General features: G+C 43.5%; 1 protein-coding gene across 4 annotated transcripts in view; it reads right to left on the reverse strand.

The window, feature by feature from the left end:
• Positions 1-6,085: 6,085 nt before the first annotated feature.
• Positions 6,086-20,788, reverse strand: part of DHX58 (DExH-box helicase 58) — a 30,451-nt gene continuing 15,748 nt past the window's right edge. For 2 of the 4 annotated variants that reach the window (XM_084809456.1, XM_084809455.1), the window contains exons 7-13: positions 20,052-20,243; positions 17,094-17,350; positions 14,818-14,967; positions 13,510-13,671; positions 11,205-11,395; positions 9,756-9,852; positions 6,086-8,033 (exon numbers count right to left, since the gene is read on the reverse strand). In XM_084809456.1, coding sequence (XP_084665582.1) covers positions 7,854-8,033; positions 9,756-9,852; positions 11,205-11,395; positions 13,510-13,671; positions 14,818-14,967; positions 17,094-17,350; positions 20,052-20,243 — 1,229 coding nt within the window. In that variant the 3' untranslated portion in view covers positions 6,086-7,853. The remainder of the gene's footprint in view (positions 8,034-9,755; positions 9,853-11,204; positions 11,396-13,509; positions 13,672-14,817; positions 14,968-17,093; positions 17,351-20,051; positions 20,244-20,788) is intronic. The other 2 variants (XM_084809459.1, XM_084809457.1) reach the window with 1 other exon arrangement.

Below are 20,788 nucleotides of genomic sequence, written 5' to 3' on the forward strand. Positions count from 1 at the left end.
GGCTGGGGAATGCTGAAAATTGTAGGATTTCTTCTGTCTAAACACGCATAGGATTGTGCCCTAAGTCAGTCATTATTGCCTGCATTTCTGCATGTGGCACAAAGGTAAACTAGCCCAAGGTGAAAGAGTTTATTATGTGTTTGTAGAAAAGAAAATGAAATTGTGGAAGTATAGCAAAATCACTACTGTGGTTTGCAGCAATCTTTACTGGAACAAAGGTGATTCTTTCATATTCCCTACACTAAAGCTGAGATTCTTTCACAGCCCCTGGAATTTCTAGCTTTTAGAGATGATTTTACTGTATTTTTAAATGCTTACCAAAACAAAAGGAAGAACGTATTAATTACTTTTCAGTACTTGTGATTTCTGAGCCTTTTTCAGTACTTGTGATTTTCAAGATGGTATCTTTGCATACCATCTGAGGCCTTGTGTTCACAGGAGCTTCACAATTGCCTCCAAAGGGAAATGCCCAGCACTCCATCCACACAGATGTCCCAGATTCCCTTTCCAATTGAATGGAGAGATCCCTGCATGCAGTCGATTTTCAGACAAAGAAGATATATCCCTGTCTTCCTTCCCTCATGAAGGAGAATAGCTTCTAATTTTTTGTTCTGGGAACCTTTTTTGAAAGCATGCTTCTTATACTAGGACTAGTGACCGTGCAGGATTCACATTGTTCTCAGTTATTCCATATATTGGCTGGAATGGACTGGGCTACATCTTATCCCCATGAAAGCAATTTAGTGGGAGAGAAGAGGTCAAGCACAATGATGTCAGATTTCCTTCTTGTTGGAGTGCAAGGTGAGGGGATCATTTATAATGATAAATAGCATCTAATTAGCACTTAATACTTAGAGAGCACTTCCTGTGAAATTATGTATCCTAAGCACACTTGCACAGAAGCAAGCTCCATGGAAATCAATTAGACTTACTTCAGTGTCATATATTAATAGGGTTGGGATCCTTAGACTCCTACATAAAGCACAGCTAATGGTTACTTGTAAGGAAGATGAGGTAAGAAGTTATAGTCCTATATGCTTACCCTATCCTGACTCCTACGCTTTTTAAGACATGTTTTTTTTTTTTAATTCCCATGGGATTTGGAGGATGAAAAAAAATATTGTAAATTGATTCTCCCCAGACCATTAGTAACACAGCCAGAACATTTGCTGGTAACTTTCCCAAGCCTTACCTCATTCTAAGCAGGACTTCGTTGTCTCATTGGGAGATAATGGATTTTGTATTTAGTCTGTTTTTATGTCATGTTGGCCTTTTAAATGAATATATTATTCCATTTTCCTTCAACTGATTATGTTTGACTGGTTCAATCCAGCGTTAGCATGCAGCAAGACTCAATAATGTATGTGTCTGTTTGTACATCTTGCAAATCGGTTTAAGTAATTGCCTGAAGAGACGAGGCAGATTTTCCGAACTGAATCCCCATGTCCCTGTTCTTTTTACTCAGAATTTTTGGCTTAAATAACAAATTCCAGAAGTTCCTGTTTTTTAAATAAGAAGGCATCTATTGACAGAAAAGCTGTTTTCACTTTCTAAAGTTCTATGGAATCCAGTCATGTTTTTAAACGAACATGACTTAAAGACACATGAACAATTTCTGTCTTTTCAACTTCATTTAGGTTTTAGAAACCTTAATAAAAGCTTATTTTAAGTAGGATGCTTAAATTTATCATTTGATGTTAAAATGTCCAATTGGTTTCTGTGAAATGAATTTGGATGTCTGTGCAAATTTGAGTTCGTACTCTTTTTATGAATTTCCCTCAAAATTAATTGTATTGTTTTGTAGTATTGAAATTTGAGCTGAACAGTCATTGTAATCATATTTGGCTGCTGCAGGTGAAAAGCTAACTCACTGTAAAGCATGGTTAGCAACTGGGAGCCAATCTCTGAAGCGCAGTCCCGCCTCTCCCCTCTTAATTGTTGTTAAGCATTTTGTTAGCACTGACATGAACTGAAGTTAAGAGGCTAACGAGGCTTTCTCTTAGGAACTTGAAGCCATTTCAACATGCCGTCTCAGATGCTGGGGAAAGGGAAACTTTGGTTAGAATTCACTACAGCTAATGACAGTGACATTAAACTGTTTTAACTGTGGTGAAGGGGGAAAAGAAAAACTTGCTCCAGGAAGGGGTGATACGGATGCTGGCTTCCAATTTGCTAACTGTGGTTAGTAAGGAGTCATTACTCCTGTCCTGATTCATTGAGTTTCGAATGATTTGCTTGACAATAACTTCACTCTTAAAACTCAGTGACCCATGATCAAAACAGCCCACCGTGGCTTATTTAAATATTGAATATTCAATTTTGAATTTTCAAGCCCTGGCTGCGGCTTGTCATGTTGTCTGAACCTTGGGGTCATGGATTATGTGAGGGTTAAACCACCCTCGCATAAGCCATGGTCTGTTGTTAAATAAGCAATGGTGGGCTGTTTGTGCGAACTGGCCCACTCTGTCAGCAAATCGCTATCTACACTGTGGCTTTAAAGCAGCCTGCTCCAACCTGGCACCCTCCAGATGTGTTGGACTACTGCTCCCATAATTCCCAGCTGCTGGCTGGGTATTAAGAGTACTGCAGCCCAACACACCTGGAGGGCGCCAGGTTGGGGCAGGCTGCTTTAAAATTTCTATGCTAGTTCAACATAACACATCTTGTTTACTTCCTGAGTGGTCCTCATTGGGTGGCTGAAGGGGGGGAAGCCCAGTACACATTGCCGTTTCATTGAATGAATTCCACAGTGGACTGTAGTGAACCAAAGCTCTGGCCGCTTGGAACAACCACCTTCCCAACATTAACCCACACCCAAACAATGCAATGTGTATCAAATGTGAACATTAATCCAAATATTTTCTGCAAATATAAATACACAAACTAGCAGTTGCTAGTTTCATTGCTGCATTATTTAAATACTGTGCTGCTTGCATTCAGATACAAGTTGATTTTTAAATATGGTGATTTAATTAATGCCCAGGTAAGAACAAATTAAAGACTAATTTATGTGTTTGACTGCTTTTCTTGTGATGTAATCCTGTACTGTAATCTTCAGTTGGCTGTCAGATTAATTTGACATATTCTGGGGAAAAAATATCGGGCACAATCTTGCCAAAGTTAAGTAAATTTAAATCGCATGGCTTTCAACAAGAGAGGTAACTTTGGTTGTATCAGGTCCGCTGGAAATAGTTTCAATGACTGAAAAAATTAAGGGGTATGATTAAGCATAGGGATACCAAATGTAATCATCACTTTAACAAAATGTGCTGTTGTTTCTATTATTCAGCTGTTGCCAGATGTAAATAACTTGAATGATGAAAGAAGTCTGTAGAGCAGTGCTATTTTGATAGCTTTAGCTCTGTTGACCTCTTAGCCCTTACCCTTAAAGTTTAGTTCTGACTTTAGTGGCACTTGTTATGCGTTTTCATCATCAAAGCTTTTGTAGGTTTGTGGTTCAAAACAATTGTGTGCAGAGTGGCTTTTTTTTCTTGCAGTCTTTTGTTTTCATGACTAAAGCATGATTCATCATGCTAATGTTGAAGGCTAGTAGATGTCCCAAAGCAAGTAACTGGTATATTTGTTGACATCTGTATACAGTTTTCTTCCTGAGGAGGAGGGAAAGGAATGCTTTGCTCCATTTTACACTCCAAATGATTACAGAGCAGTGCGCTCATAATAAGTCTAGGGATGTGTACAAACATCAATAAGAAGAGGAGACACAGTTTGGAAGCGCAATCCTCATATATACCAGATTGAGCTCCGGGGAAATTGGTTCTCCTGGTATGCAGAAAAAGCCACCTGCGCACAATGCTGATTGGCTGGTGCCTTTCAATTGATGAACCCTCCTCCGCCTTCATACCTCTTCCTAGGAATGTTTTGCAACATATATTGTAGTGGTGGGTATTTGGTTTTGTTTTTTAAAAGTGATGGATGAAGTTATACTTCTATAAGTAGCACTTAAATACATTTGCAAAAATGTGGACATCTCGCTTGTAGCATGGAGCAGAGACAAGACTGACAACAGAGTCAGTGGTGTTGTAAGTAAGAGGTGTTGTGAAGAGAGGGAAACCCAGTGACTCCTTCTCTTTATGGTTGGTTTTACACATCCTAGCCATCACGATGGGCAGTTCATATGCAAAAGAATGTACACGGAGCTGTCCTGTCCACTGCACTGTGTGGAGAAGCTTGCTTACGCAGGAGCTTCATGTATGCATTGTGGCACACATGAAACGCTGGTTCAAGCCCTCTGTGCGTAAGTGTAGCTTGCCAATATTGGCAAAGAAAACATCTCATCTCTCAAGGTTCTCAGTAAGAAGTCCATGCATCTGCAGGAAATGGAAAACATACTAATTTTAGGACATGCTGTGGGTCATTTCTCTTCACAGTAGAAGTATGTGCATGTTTAATATTTAGCACACTAAATCTGGATCTAGCCCAGCATAACCAACCTCAGCTACAATGCTAATGATGTGTACATAGAGAGTACCCATGGTGATGAGTCTCTTGCTTTCATTTGTGTAAGCAACCTTAGCAAAATTAAATAGGAAAGGAGATAATCTATTGTCCAAGCACAAGTCATGCAAATGAGGTTCCCCCCCCCAATAGAAGGTTAGTGCCCCCCCACACACACACACATACATTTTGGTTCTAAGCACTGTATTTAAGAAGAACTACAAAAAGAAGAAATGTTAGTTTTTCTTTTGTTTCATTCTCATTTCATGGTAGTGCAACTTGGCAAGGCAAACTAAAAGTTCTTAGCTATACAAAACAACACTTTTGGTAGGAAGTCTGACTGCCCATAGTTTTCTTCATCCAGTTTCTATTGAAAAAGAAACATCCACATTTATAATTTCACAACTTATTTCTGGGACAGCTTGGTTTTGACACTATTTTACGCTCAAAAGTACATTGCAATCCATTTAAAAGCTAATTAGTAAGTGCCCATTGTGTATATTCTTAAGGGGAAACTTAGGGCGCAATCCTATGCATGTTTAGACAGAGGAAAGGCCTACAGCTTATCCATGGCTGGCTGGGGAATGCTGGGAGTTGTAGGCCTTTTCTCTGTCTAAACATGCATAGGATTGTGCCCTTAAAATGTTAAGTGCTGGCTTATGTGGCTAGTTTGCAGTGCTGGCTTGATTTGTTTTGTCCCCCCTCCCTGCCCCCTTTCTTTAATCATTCCCTAGTGCATTGTTGAAATAAATTACTCTTTTTTAATTGTCGAGTATGTAATGCCAATCCTATTCAGTGTGGAGTTAATCCTTACAGAGGCATAAAATATTTGTGGTAAAACTATTGAGGAAAGGGCTGGATTTTAAGTATCCTATGAGAGAACAGAATTATAACGCTTTGTAGGAAAAAAGGAAAATTATACCCTGCCCTGTTCCTGGAGCAAATGCAACATGCCCTCCAGTGTTCTACATAAAAGTGCTCAGAAGTTTTTGCCTGCTCTTAGTCTCAAGAAGCTGAGGTGTTGACAGACATAAGTAGGCAGGGCCCTGGAAATCAGCAAACAAGGGGTTGAATCCAAATTTAGTCATACTTGGAGGAGAACCATTGAAATCAATTGAACTTAAATTAGTCATGACTAACAGTAGTATCCAATGTTAGTTCTATGTAGAGTAGACCCACTGAAATGAATGGGACTTGTGACTAACAACTTAAGTCTCCTTCATTTCAGTGGATCTACTCTAGGACTAACATTGGGTACTACCCATAGGTGCCATTGATTGCAATGGATGCACTCTTAAGAATGACTGAATTGGGAACCAACCCAACCTGAATTACTTAATGAATTAATTCTAAATTGAAAGATAAGGGATGGTACATTTTCAATGATACTTGAGTAGAAGCAGGGTAAGGCCTAGTTCAGGGGTGGGCAACTTGTGGCCCTCCAGATGTTTTGGCCTACAACTCCCATTATCCCTTACCATTGGCTATACTGGTTAGGGCTGATGGGACGGCCAAAGGTTGCCTGCTCCTAGTCTAGTTGATTGTGTCAGACCCACATACAGTGTTTAGGATATACAACCAGTGTGTTCCATTTGGCAATTGAATTAGTTTTTTTGAGTTGTAAAAAGAGTAATGTTTTTAAGAGGGCCTTTTTTTTTTTTTTACCATAGATGGTTTGCAAAATGTAAAAAAGGCAACATTAAAGATTGTGAAAGCGGTTAGCTTTTCCATTTAATATGTACACGAATGTAAAATACTTGCAGATATTTGTATATATTTCTGTAACATATGTATATTTAGTCCATAAAGGTGGGAACTGGAATACTGTAAAATTACGCACTTTAATTCTTGTTGAAAACTTTAAGAATTTGTATCCTGTAAAATAAAGGCATAATTAAATCAGTACCTTAGTGCTCTTTGTCTATTTCTATGTCTGTTCATACTAGGTTTAAAATAAGACTTGACCATATTGATAAGGCCAACAAATTAAGAGCAAAATGCAGGCGATGCATTGTTTCAGAAGACATACGTAAGGAATAGGTAGGTGGAAAAAACAGCAATGGTGAGTTCAGCATAGTGCGAGATACCAAATGTCCTTTATTTTAAAGGATATCACTTATTTAAAAGCAGTGTCAGGCAATGCAATTTCATTTAAGGTGCAAAAAGCCATGATAGTAAAATGACAAATCTAGTAATCTTCCGGGCAGGGTTCAGCCTCTGCATATCCAATTTTAGAAAATAAGCACTGATTGACAGAAGAGACACTATAGGCCAAACTGTGTGAGAGACCTGGAATGTTGTACAGCAAAGAACACATCCCACCCTACACACATTCTTTTAATACAGCCCTCCCTAGATATGTAAACATTTCCAGAAATTTTGAGGCCATGGGGAAAAAAAATTCTGGAAAAATTGCAGATTTTGGAAAAACTGAAAAATAAGTAATACCTTTTTTTTTAGTGCTCTTTACAGATTTAAAGTCACTTTGTTCCTTGAAGACAGGCTTCCCCAACCTGGTGCCCTCCAGATATTTTGGACTTCAGTTCCCATCAGCCTCAGGCAGCATGGCCAATGGTCAGGAATGCTGGTCACTGTAGTCCAAAATTTCTGGAAGGTACCAGGTTGGGGAGGGCTGCTTTAGGAACATAAAATGGCCTTTCTATTCCTAAAGTTATTTTGTGCATGATTTAGTCTGCTCATAAAATTTGGGTTATATTTAGAAACTTTTAAAAGTAAACTCAGTAAATTTGTAATTATTGTCTGACTAGGTTAGAACTAGGTTAAACAACTGCTACAGCATCAGAAACACAGGACTGTAGAACAAAACCCAAGCTGTCAAGAATGCACAATGGTGACTACTCGCATGTTGGGAAACTGAGCATAAATGTGTATCAGTAAAAGATACTTTAGAACAATAATTTTAATAAGGAATGAAAGAACTAACTATGCTGGGAGTCTTACAGGGAGGATTAAAAAAATATTTTCCCCATGACTTAATTATTTTACATCTCTAGTCTCTCTGTAAAAGTGTTCTTATTACGTAGGTATTACATAGTTATTAGAAATCATTTTGGGAGGAGTAAAGGCTGGGTAACAAAACATAAATACTTTGTCTTAAATTCTAAAAGAAAATATTTCATAATCCAAAGCTGTTCAAATTTTTCAGAAAAAAATAAAACGGGTTTTCGGGTCTTCATACCTCTAGCCCTCCCTAAAATATGTCATATTTTACAGAGGTTTGGCCTTGCTCATATAAGGTGTTTTGTGGCTCCCATTTGGAGAACTAAACAGCTACCATAGGTAGGTGCAAGGCCTTGTTAGTGGGCAACAGAGTGTCCCGCACCCATGGTCTCCTGGGGGTACATTTAACGTTCTCTCTTCCACTTATTCTCTGGTTCTTAGATGTCTAGCAATGGGTTCGTGCTACAATATTCAACATAGTCAAACTCGTTGATGTCAAAAGTAACTTTGCTCCACTTCTTGAAGGTCTTTCGGCCATCCGGGGTTTCCACCACAAAATTTTTGATGGCAAGCATGGGAAGTTTGATATTGCGGTAGATCATTTCCATTCCCCAAGCCTGTATGAGCAAAAGTGGGACAGTTAGGTTATTACCAGATTCACCCAGGTTTCAAAAGGGTACAGCAGCACAGCTAGTCGGGGAAAGCACCAGCCATGCCAGTGGTAGACCAAAAAAGGTGTTCAGCAGACTGTAACCTCGGTGTTTCAAGACAATTTAATCAGGAAGCACCCTCATTGTTCCAAAAATCACAAACCATTTCCCCTGTGACTGGCCATGTATAATACGTTAAGGTTAGGGAGCAAGGGATTTTTTTTGCCTCAAGATGTGTAGGACCAGCATAAAAGGTAAAGGTGTCCCCAACCAGTCGTGTCCGACTCTAGGGTGCGGTGCTCATCCCCGTTTCTAAGCCGAAGAGCCAGCACTGTCCGAAGACGCTTCTGTGGTCATGTGGCCGGCATGACTGAACACCGAGGTGCACGGAACGCTGTTACCTTTCCCGCCGAAGCGGTACCTATTTATCTACTTGCAATTTCTTGCTTTCCAACTGCTAGGTTGGCAGAAGCTGGGACTGAAGACGGGAGCTCACTCCGTCACGCAGCACTCGGGTCTCGAACTGCTGACCTGCCGACCTTCCAGTCTGCAGTTCAGCGTCTTAACCACTAAGCCACCGCGGCATGCAAGCCCTTAAATTAATTGATTTCAGCATCCTACATTGTGTGTGCCTTTGTAGTAGATAGCAGCGTGGATGTGGAGCTATGATGGGAGAAGTGACACCCCTGTCCAACTGATATCAGTAAAGCAGGGTTGGGGAACCTGTGGCCCTCCAGATGATGTTAGGCTACAACTCCCATAATCCCCGACTGCTGGCTGGGGCTGATAGTTGGCCACTGTGTGAACAGAATACCGGACTAAATGGACCCTTGGTCTGATTCAGTATGGCTCTTCTTATGTTCTTATGGTGGGAGTTTGACATCTGGAGAGGCCTAGGTTTCCCACCCCTGCAGTAAAGGTTTCAGTAATGCATTCTCTGCAGTTGCCTGTTCCATTAAGTTTTGCCTTTATCCCGGCTCCAGAAAGCAACAGGGAGATTCAGCTACAAAACAAGTTCTCTTCTAGTGTTCCTGATGCCCTGGATTTATAAATGAACAAAAATAAGATGAAGAGCCAAAGCCCATTTGGCCCTTCAAGAAGCAAAGTTTCCCTCAGCTAAAATCCATGATTTATGGAGAGACATGCCATGCCTACCATGCCATGCTTTGTTTACTCCAGCCACAGTACTCCATGCTTCCAACCTCCTTTTTGAAGTCCCTAACACAGGGGAGAGCAACCTGTCGCCCTCAGCCTAGCTTCAAAAGTCCTCTGGACTGGTTGTGTGTGTGTGTGTGTGTGTGTGTGTGTGAGTGAGAGAGAGAGAGAGAGAGAGAGAGAATGTGTATTTGTTTGTCTGTGTATCATCTATTTGCCTTATCTAAACTGGGTATTTTGTTGTGCTTTGAGGGGGGTAAATATGTGATTTAGCGATTGGGACTCCGACCCCACCTCTGCCTTGTACGTGTCTCTGAACCTCATCACTTTGCCTTCTGTGAAATGGGTGTTTGAGGAACAAGCTGTGGGTTCAAAGAGTGGTTTGTATTTGGGAGCTCAGACCCACACTTCTGCCTGTTATTTTTCTTTTAACCTCACAAATATGCTTTCTGGGAAATGGGTATTTTATGACTGACCATGTGTGCCATGAACAAATGATGCCCCATTCTAGTCCTGAAACCTGGTTGCACTTACCTGCCCACATTTATTGCAGCTGATGGAGCTGCCTGGCCTCCAGTCCTTGAACTCACGAGGAACCACCACCTGGCCAGGTGATGCTCTGTAGTATAGTCTACATTGAGGACAAACAACAAACCCTTATTTGTTTTTCACTCCTGATTCCCACTCCCTCTGAGGCCAGCTGATTATACAAATCTGTTGGAACCCAATCTCTGTTTCAATTGCCCAGCTGGGGTGGGAGATTTCACAGAGCCTCCCTTTCCCTCTGTTGAATATACTATAACACGTGCCACAGACTTTACACATACACTTCAGGTTCAATGATGAAGGAAGACCTCCTTCATGTAATACGTATTTCACTTACAGGGTTTGCTACCAAGAGATGATGATGGCAACTAGCTTAGAGAATGTTTTGAAGGATTGGGCAACTTTAGGGAGGATAGGTCTGTCGACACCTATTAACCACAATAACTAAATTGGACCCCCATATATAGTGGTAGTATATGTCTCAGAACTACATGTTCAGGGCAAACTAAAGGGAAGGTCCTGGTTCATACCCTCTTGTGAACTTTCTAGAGGCATCAGGCAGCTTGCTCTTGGAAAGAGAATGCTGAATTAGATAGTTCCTTGACTTGCTCAAGCAAGACAATGTATGTATTCTTATGTTGTGTATTTACATGGTATTCAAGACCTCTAATACGGGACCAACATCTTCTGAGACACCTATCTTTATTCAAAGGTAGTGAAGGGAAGGAACTGGAGCAACGTCCCTTTCCTTCCATTCTGAGCTATAAGAATTTACCCACTGGGACTCAAGCTTGCAGAGATGTTTTGGATTTCAACTCCCAGAAGCCCCTGCCAGCACAGCCAATGGTCAGGAATGCTGGGAGTTGAAGTTCAAAACATCTGGAGATCTATTTTCTGCCCACCCCGGACATAGACCTCCGCCATAGTGAATATATTAAAATGTCACATGTGTGTACATCCCAAATTCCAGGCCGGGGAAAAAGGAAGAGTACTAAGGGTTAATATCCAATGCTAATCCTACATAGTGTAGACCCATTGAAATGAATGGGACTTAAGTTAGTTGCAGCTCTTATCTAGGACTAGCATTGAATACTACACAAGGAGTGACTTGCCTGCTTCAGCTTCTCTTCCCTCAAAGGGCCAGCCCAACCCAAGCCAGAGACTCCAGAGCATGGCAGCCACCTCTCAAGCTCCATTAGGCCCACCAGATGTTTTGGCCTACAAGTCCCATCAGCCCTAATCAGCATAGCCAATGATGAGGGATCATGGAAGATGTAGGCCAAAACATCTGGAGGGCCCCAAGTGGCCCACCCCAACTATCAGGAGAAAGGTCTGAGCAGAAATTTACAGAGGAGATGTATTGCATGCTCCAGCCTCTGCCCTATTTGAGAATGGACATGGAAAAAGCATGTTTCTGGTCATTTCATCTCCCCTCACCTGAAGTTGGGGTTGATGTTTATGTGGTGCATATTCTCTATTTTGCGCAGGTCAGTGCCATGGCAGACTGCCACATTGCAGTTGATGCAATAGAGGCGCACAAAATCTGGATCATGTAGCTGGTGCTGCTGCTCTCGTACAGCATCCCGCACCCTCCGATTAATGACAGCTTCACGCTGAAGGTTTGCAATCTGTAGGAAGAGAGAAGAAGGTGGCTTACTGGAGACTAAGCACAGGAGGGTCTGAAGTGTGAATGTTATGTGCAGGTGAGAAGCAGGCAGGGAATCTGGCTTGTGGTTCCTTCTGCCCTAGAACCCCTGTACATCTCTACTAGACCTGAGGATGTTACTCCTCAAATACCTTCCATTGCCACTTCTGCTGCCCCACCCACTGGAAATGCAGAATAGCTGCATGGCAAGCCATTCAGGCAGTTTTAGCCTATATTCTTTTAGTTCCACACAGTTTCATTGTCCAGAGCCAACATGAACCAGTGAATGCAATTTATGTTGACACCCACTGCAGCCACACTGCTCTTGGATAATCTGGAGAAAGTTGCTTTCAGCCACTGTTCCCCATCTGCAACATGGAAATAAGAGCCTTGCTTCATACAGCCGTTGTAAGTTATTATTTAAGTCCTAAATTTTAAGACTCTGTACTTAGATGAGCAATAATAATAATTTACCATCTTAAAACCAAGCTTCGCAATTAGAAGAATCATATGGTACAAGTCTTGCTGGATAGTACCACTTCAAAATGCTCCATTATTATAAAAACACACCACTACTTGCTGCCCATGAAAAGCTAGCACTCCAGGGAGAAGTTTCCTAATCTAATCTTACCTTCTAACACTCTTCCTAATGTGCTAGTTCACTATGTATAGGGATTATTATTGTTTGACATGGGAGAGCATTCAAACATGTAATTCCCCATCTACCTTCTGAATCATAGAATAGTAGGGTTGGAAGGGGCCTACAAGAAAATTGAGTCCAACCCCCTGCTCAGTGCAGGAACCCAAGTCAGAGCATTCCCAACAGATGGCTGTCCAGCCTCATCTTGAATGCCTCCAGTGTGGGAGAGCCCACCACCTCCCTAGGTAATTGGTTCCATTGTCGTATTGCTCTAACAGTCAGGAAGTCTTTCCTGATGTTCAGCCAGAATCTGGCTTCCTGTAACTTGAGCCCATTATTCCGTGTCCTGCATTCTGGGATGATTGAGAAGAAATCCTGGCCTTCCTCTCTGGGACAACCTTTCAAGTACATGGAAGAGCACTATCATATCTCCCCTCAGTCTTCTTGTGGTACCATCCAGCATGATCTGCACCATGGCATTCTCCTGTGTGTGTAGTTTGGCTATAGTTGTTCTCTTCCTCATCCCAACAAAAGTATGGTTAGCAAATGCTCCTTCACTAATGGATTCTAAAATGATGCACATTGGAGCAGAAAAATCCTAGCTTCACATCTGTATGGCTGGGATGTGAGCTGGTGGGGAATGGGATCTTGGGTTGTGGTGGATAGCTGAAATGCTGACCCAGTGTGCACCTGCTGTGAACAAGGCAAATTCCATATTGGGGATCATTAGGAAAGGAATGGAAAATAAGACTGCAAATCGCATTATGCATTTATACAGATCTATGGTGTGACCATACTTGGAATACTGTGTACAGTTCTGGTCAGTGCACCTCAAAAAAAGATACTGTAGAACTGGGAAAGGTGCAGAAAAGTGCAACCATAATAATCACAGGGCTGGAACACCCCCCTTTGAGGAAAGGTTTAAATGGTTGGGGTTTGTTAGAAAAAAGGCGAGCAAGAGTTGACAGAGTTGTACATGATTATGCGTGGTGTGGAGAATGCAGATTGGGAGAGTTTTCAGAGCCCAAGGTCATCCCATGAAGCTGAATGCTAGGAGACTGGTAGGACAGCAGATAGTCTAACTGTGGAATCCACTACTGCAAGATGTAGCGATGGCCATCAACTTGGGCAGCTTTGAAAGGAGATTAAACAAATTCATGGAGGATAAAGGTATCAATGAATACTAGCCATGTATTACCTCCAGTATCAGAGGTATATGCTTCTCAGTACCAGTTACCCGGGAACATGACTGGGAGATTGCTATTGCATTCATGTCCTACTTGTGAGCTTCCCACAGGCACCTGGGTGAGCACTCTGCGAACAGAATGCTGGACTAGACAGGCCTTTGGCCTGATCCAGCTCAGCTGTTCGTATGTTGTTATGCACCTCTGTGTGTTGCGTCTTCTTCAGCTCCTTCAGCGTATACAGACTGCCCACTTTCCAAAAGGTCCTTTTACCTTCAGGCGGTACTCCTGCTCAGGCATCTGCTGCACCCACTCAATAGCTCTCTCCATCAGGGCCTCCAGGGTCTCATTGAGCTTCTCACGGGCCACCTCCTTGCTGTTGGCCTTGGCCAGAACAGAGCAGATGCTGTTCGGGGCACGGGCACGGCCCCTGGCCTAACAGGAAGGGGAGAGACACATCTGCATCCATCCCTAGATATTCCAGCTGCTCTTCACCTGTCCCCAGGCATGGCCGCACAGTTCACTCAACAGCCACCCAGGCTTCCCCATTTCAGCCATACTGCTTTCCGTCTGCATTTCGTCAGAAGCCATCTCAACTCATATGAGCCGATAGAGGACAAATAAGGGGGCACCTTTCCCAGGGAAATAATACTTTTATAGAGCATGTTGGAACAGCTCCCAGCAGCAATAGCCATTGCACTTTGAATATCAACATCATATAGTCTTCTAGAAATCTCCACCCAGGCACCATCATACCCCCTCACGAGCAAAGAAGTTTGTGGAAAGCCCAGCTTGGAAATTAGTACACTTCTCTTATCTGCCCAAGAGTCTCTCCCCACGTCTTTGTATGCTAATGATACCAAAGGTGGAGTCAACTGAAGAGCTGTCTTCCACCAAAAGCAGATGGCCGCTTTTTGGATAAGCATTGCAGACTGAACTCTCTGCAGCTGATGGAGATGAAGGCGCGCTATAGGGTCTGCCATGGTGGGAAAGGATACTGCCCATGTGGCCGTCCCAAGGTAGAGGATATGGTACACTTTCTAACGGAATGTCCCCTGTATGCAGAGCTGAGGAGGCGATACCTTGAGGCCTTAACAGTTGGGTCCAGTAACAAATCTTCTCTAAGCATAACTCTATTATTACTGGCTGGTACAGACTACTATAAGTCCTATAGGACTACCAAGTTTATCCAGTGAGCTTTGGAGAAGTGGAAACTATCGACTGGTATAGAAGATTAAGCTTGTTAATATATTTTAATATGTCAATAACTATTGCCTAGATTGTGTGAAATGTTTTAATAGTCACTTATGAAATGTTTTAACTAGCTTTGTCATAATCCCCCTCCTTAATATTTATTTTGGTGTTACTATTTTTTTAAAGAGGGGCATTTTATTATGTTTCTGTATGTGAATGGCCTGATCAGTCAACAAGCAATAAATGAAATGGAACATACTACTCTCAGTGGCCCAGAGTAGCAATGGCATTTCCTCCCAGGAGATATTGAGTGCTATCGGATGCTCCAGCATGACAGAGGTGAGAATGAATTTCCACAAGATTCCCCAGAGAGTGGGGCTCACTGACCTGCACCATGGCGATCTCGTTTGTCATCAGCCCATAGCGAACCACGACATTGCACTCAGGGATGTCCAGTCCCTCCTCAGCCACACTGGTGGAGAAGAGCAGATTAAGCGTCCCCTTACGGAAACGATGGATGACTTCTTGCTGCTCTTGCTGGAGGAAACAGAGGTAGTGAAATAAAGCTTGTTCAGACCCTGAGGTGAAGCTGTTTCTCCCATTGTCAACCACAACAGGAAAGCCAAAGGAGTCTCCTTCAAGTGTTTCCACCAGTTAGCTTTTCCACCACAGACCTGGCTTGTGGCCACAATTAGCAGGGCCTTTTTTTATGGTGGCCCCTTCATTGTGGCAAGGCTGGATATCCCCAAGGCTGGATATCCATTTTGCCAGGCCTTTCAGTACTTTTGGGTTGACTTAAATAGGAATTCGTATTGCTGATTCTGTGGTTCCTATTCTTTTTATGTGATTATGGTGCTTCAAGTTTTACTATTGCAGTGGCTGTATTTTTAAGGATTTTATCCTAAGAACCCCTGAGAGGCAGAAAGGCAAATTAGAAATATTAAAATGAATGAATAAATTACTACCTAACAGCCTGACTCCTACAGCCTATTGTGATGTCTAAGATAAAATGAGAATGCCCCCTTGAACAGTGCGTTATCAGGACTGCAAGGGAAGAGAAAAAAGGTGAAGTCATAACCTTTTTTGATCAGTGGGGCCAATCTGGAAGCACTGTATTTGCTTTTTATCCAAATGTCTTCAAAGTCCGAGTGCCTTTTACAAACCCTATTTATTTTCCCAGTTTTAATGTACTGCAGTCCCTTGTCTCTTGAAGCCAGTTCACACAAGCATGTTCAGTGCTTGGCAGCTGCAACATCAAGTGATGACATGCATGTGCAAACTGGGAAAGGTACCCTATCAGATATTGTGGTCCTGAGCCATGTAAACCTTTATCGGTCAAAAACTTGAACTGGGCTCAGAAACATACAGGCAGCCAGTACAAGTGGGCCAGAATCGGTGTTATATGTTCAGACCTGGTCCCCACTGTCAATCTGGCTGCCACATTTTGCGCAGGCTGCAGCTTCCGAAGCAACTTCAAAGGCGGCCCACATAGAGCTCATTGCAGTAATCTCACTTGGAGGTTGCCAGAGCAGAGACTGCTGGAGCCAAGTTATCTCTAGCCAGATAGGGGCGTAGCTGTGCCACCAGCTGAAGCTGGTAGAAGACACTCTATGCCACTGAGGCCACCTGTGCCACTGTCAAAGATGGCTCAAGGAGAACCCCCAGGCTATAAACCTGCTCCTTCAGGGGGAGTGCAACCCCATCCAGGACAGGTTGAGCACCCTCCATCCAGTCAGAAGAGCCACCCACCAACAGCGTCTCAGTCTTGTCTGGATGGAGCTTCAGCTTGTTAGCCCTCATCCAGTTCATTGTCACAGCCAGGTGCTGATTCAGCACATCCGCAGAAGATGATGATGATGATGATGATGAAAAAGAGAAACAGAGCTGCGTGTCATCAGCATACCAGGCCAGGTTTACGGTTTTAGTGCTTGTGTTCAAAGCCCTAAACAACTTGGGAACAGGATACCTGAGAGAGCACCTTCTCCCTTACCAACCTGCTAAGGTCATCGGAGCGCATGCTCCTGGTGGTTCCGCATGGACCTATGGCCCAATTGGAGGAGTCCACCAGGAGAAGAGCCTTCAGTGTGGCGGCCCCCTTTCTTTGGAATTCCCTGCCCCTGGAGGTCAGGCAGGCACCGACATTGTGCTGTTTCCAGCGCCTCTTGAAAACAGCATTGTTCCAAGAGGCATTCCTTAATTGACCAGTCACGGTTTTTATTGGTATTCTGTTTTTTAGAATAGCATAAGTTTAAGCTGGTTTTTAATCTTTTTATCCTTTTACTGCTTTATCTCTTGTGTTTGCTGCTCTGAAATCTGTTCTAGATATGGAGCGGTATATAAATATTGTTAAATAACTAACTAACTAACTAACTAACTAACACAGCCTGAAACTCCTGATGACCCCTCTCAGCCATTTCATGTAGATGTTAAATAGGGACAAAACCAACCCATATGGAACCCCCTGATATCACCTCAACCTCAATTACTAATGGCTTTCAGCGCAGACAGTATACACAGTCCTCTATGAGACATCAGCCTATAAGAAATCAAGCGATATGCATGCATGATTGAACTGACCCTTGGTCTCCCTGGGTTTCATTCCCTTCCCTTGACCTGCAGCAGAATTGGGATTCAAATCCAGGCCTTCCCTGTGCTCACCTTACCTGCGTCATTTGCTTTGTCTGGTTGCTGTAGCCAGCTCCCGTCAGGACAGCAGCATTGATCCCGAGTCCACATAAGGCCGGGTTGTCCTTTACCCACTGGTGCAAGGAATGAGCACTCTGGCGTGTTCGGACAAACACAATGCCCCGTGAGCTCTCCAGCTCTTGGAATTGCTTCTGCAGGACTTGCTGCAGTTTACCAAGTTTGGGATTCTCGTAGCACCTATTGTCAGCTAGGGCCAAGAGACCCACCTTGTTCCCTGCAAGACAAGCGTGACACGCACAGGTCTCAACTTTGGGCGAGTGAAGGCAGATAGGCAATCATTCTTGAGCCTAATGAATATGAACAGCATTCATATGAACAATATTTCTTTATCTTATAGATTAAAAACATGTAGAACAACCAATTAACAATTATAACAATGAATAAAGGGGGGAAAACCCACAATGGCCCAACTCTAAACCACAGTTCCTTACACAGAAATAGTGTCAGTGGTCCAGTCCCACTCACGAAAAGTTTTGTTTAGTCCATTAGGGTGCAACCCTATGCCTGTTTAGACAGAAAAAGTCCTACCGCCCCCAGCATTCCTCAGCCAACATGGCTGGCTAGGGAATGCTGGGAGTTGTAAGACTTTTTTCTGTCTAAACAGGCACAGGGTTGCACCCTTCGTTGTGTTGCCCTTGCTCAGTCTCCCTCTTCTTCCCGATTTCTTGTCTATTGACTTCCTTTTGTTTTTCGTTTTTTTGTCTTTTCTCCCTTGGCTTTCTCTTTAGTGGTCTGGTTCAGATTAGTGCTGTGCCAAAAATTTCTCCCACATTTTTTTCAACCATTCTCATTCAATTTGATAGAAAAGAAATTACTTTCAAAAAGAAATTCAAAGGAGGAGAAATTCTGGAGAAATTCTCATGGGTTGGGCTTGGGGTTCTTGTGCTTACCTTACTTGTGAGGTGGCTGAGGAGTGTGCGTGAGTGTCTTGTCTGTCATCTCTGTGGCAGCCTGCAGCTTCCTAGGCTTCCCACACTTCAATTAAAGCCATCATGAGGCAACTCCTCCCGCGGGGCTTTTTCAGTTCAGGAAGTGCAGGTGGCCTGGGAGGCCGCAGAACAATGGACAGATGTGTAATTGAGAGAGAAAACACATGCAGCACCCTCGGCCACCTCGCAGTGATTAGGTAAGCTCAAAAATATCACCAAAAGAAATTCAACATTCTGCCTCAAAAAAGTGGAAGCCTCAACATGGTTGATGCTATTGCCACCTACAGAAGCAGTGCAATAAACCAAAAAAAGAAAGCACCTGAGCTACAACCCCTGCCAATAGCGAGCCCTATCTGTGAGAAACTGTTGGAAAATTTCTCCTCCTCTAGGAGAAATTCGTTGAAATTGTCCCCCCAATTTCTCTGCCCACAAATAGGCTGGAGAATTTTGAGAGGCCATTTGTGCACAGCTCTAGTTCAAATGATATATTTCAGTGCTAGTCCGGCCCATGGTATGGAGCTTGTGTGCTGTCTCTGGCCATTGACCTAGACACAGTCAATCGGAATAAGGCGTATGGGTGTAGGCTTCGGCCATGTGGTCGATTCAGGTAACAACCCAGTAACCGGCCTCTCTGTTGAGGCCTATGCGCACAGGATTTTATGTGTATAGGTTGTACTTGGGAGGGCCATTCCCACATGAATGACTGGGGGCAGGGAATATAGGGACAGAGCTGGATTGGCACCTAAATGTATTATCGAAACTTCTCTCCTGAGCATCTTCCCTTCAGCTTCTCTCCCCACTCCAAATGTCACCAACCAACATTTCCAATTTCTCAGCATTCTGTGCTCCTCCCTTCACTTCCCCAGTATTCCACAGCATCATAGGAGTAAGCACAACACAAGGTGTAGCAGTGAACTACAAGGAAGTGAAACGCTCCTTTTCTCCTGCATCTTCCCATCTGTTCATATCTTCAGGATCCAGAAAAGTGCCATATCCCCAAGTGCACCGAGAGATGCTTACTTTCTATGCACCTGCCAAGTGCGCCACATGGCCTGGCCTGCACTCCCTGGGCTAGCCTTCTGCCCTCAGGTGCAGTGGAGGATGTTATCCCACCGCTATGGTTCAACTACCAGTCTTCCAGTGTTGAAGTAAGGTTCAACTAGCAGTCTGGCCAGCTTCCGTGCATGGAATGGGAGAAGGCACTACCTTGTCCTTCACCTCAGGAAGAAAAACATCTTGTGCCAACCCTGCGTACATTTTCATCACTTGAGTACTACCACATCAGCTACAGCCAGCGCTGACACAACATCACAGATAGGACTTCTGTATCCTTTCAAGGACAATGGTTTTTAGAAAAGCCATCTTATGCATTCAGAGTCAAACTATATGTTACACAAGAGATCCGTGGCTGGACCTCCCAACGTTGTTTTTAATTTAAATGGAGCAGCATGGTAGAGGGGTATGTGCCAATTTGTTTGGGCAGTGCAGAAGAGAGGGACTCTCTTTTCTTTTCCCGACATCAGTTTCCCACTCAAAATGACCCCTTCAAGGCTGGAGAAAAATATAGGTACCACTGGGCAGGATCCAACAGGACCCTTTCGCACATAGCCAGCCCTGCCGGCCCGGATGTGCACGTGGCCCCTGCCACTGGTGGCCATGATGTAAAGCTTCCGGGGACAGGCCCCGAAACAAGTGGAAATGCTAATTTCTGGGAAGGGCTCACCTGCCACTTCCAGAAACAAGAGTTTCCACTTGTTTGGGGGCTTGACCGCAGAAGCGCTACATCCTGGCCGTCAGCAGTAGGGGCTGCATGTGCACTGAGGCCACCTACAGGGCAAACAGAAGTCTTGTGGGGCAGATTTTGATATGGAAAATGGCACAGGAGAAAAGGATTAGTCACCCCCCACACACACACACACAACTTCAAAGAAACTGGCAGCTCCCTGTTGCTGCATCTCCTGTACCATTCCCACTACTAACACCTACGTTCAAAGATCTGGACCAGGAAGCGCTGCGCTGGGTGCTCCAGCACCTTTGTAGCATGTTCCAGTTGGTAAAACTCATCCAGACTTTTGAAGGCATCAATCATGCGCACAGTGTCATTGATCAGCAGGGCGTCATTGTATTTACGGAGGTGCAAGGCGCACACTCGGGTCTTCTGGCAAAATCCTTTTGCTCCTGACGATGTGAAGAAGACAACCGTCATTGCAACTATCAGTCACATTATCTTTCAGTCCTTAAAAGATTCCATCTCCATCTATTAATTGGCACATTATTATGCAAACGTAAGCAGAACAGACTTACTGATGGTCTTGAAGGCCATTTGAAGATAAGGTTGCCAGATTCAAAGCTGAGTAACATCCATAACTGCACATCTCCTGCCCATTTCCCACCATTACCTCCTCATTGTTAGGCAGCATAGCCAGAGCCCTAATCAGTTCCCGCAGAATGGAAAGGGGGTGAATTACATATAGGGTCAGGCCCGGGGAAGCCCTGGCTGACTTATCTCCCACCATATTGGGACCTTTCAAGATATCTCTTTCGGGCCAAGAAAGAGATCTTGGGGTTGTGGTGGACAGCTGGATGAAAATGTCAACCAAGCGTGTGGCAGCTGTGAAAAAGGCAAATTCCATGTTAGGCATAATTAGGAAAGGAATTGAGAATAGAACTGCCAAGATCATACTGCCCTTATATGGTGCGACCACACTTGGAATACTGTGTAC

The sequence above is a fragment of the Heloderma suspectum genome, chromosome 7, assembly GCF_057233095.1.
Source record: "Heloderma suspectum isolate Gila_16-S chromosome 7, 16-S_ref, whole genome shotgun sequence".
NCBI classification, from domain to species: domain Eukaryota; kingdom Metazoa; phylum Chordata; class Lepidosauria; order Squamata; family Helodermatidae; genus Heloderma; species Heloderma suspectum.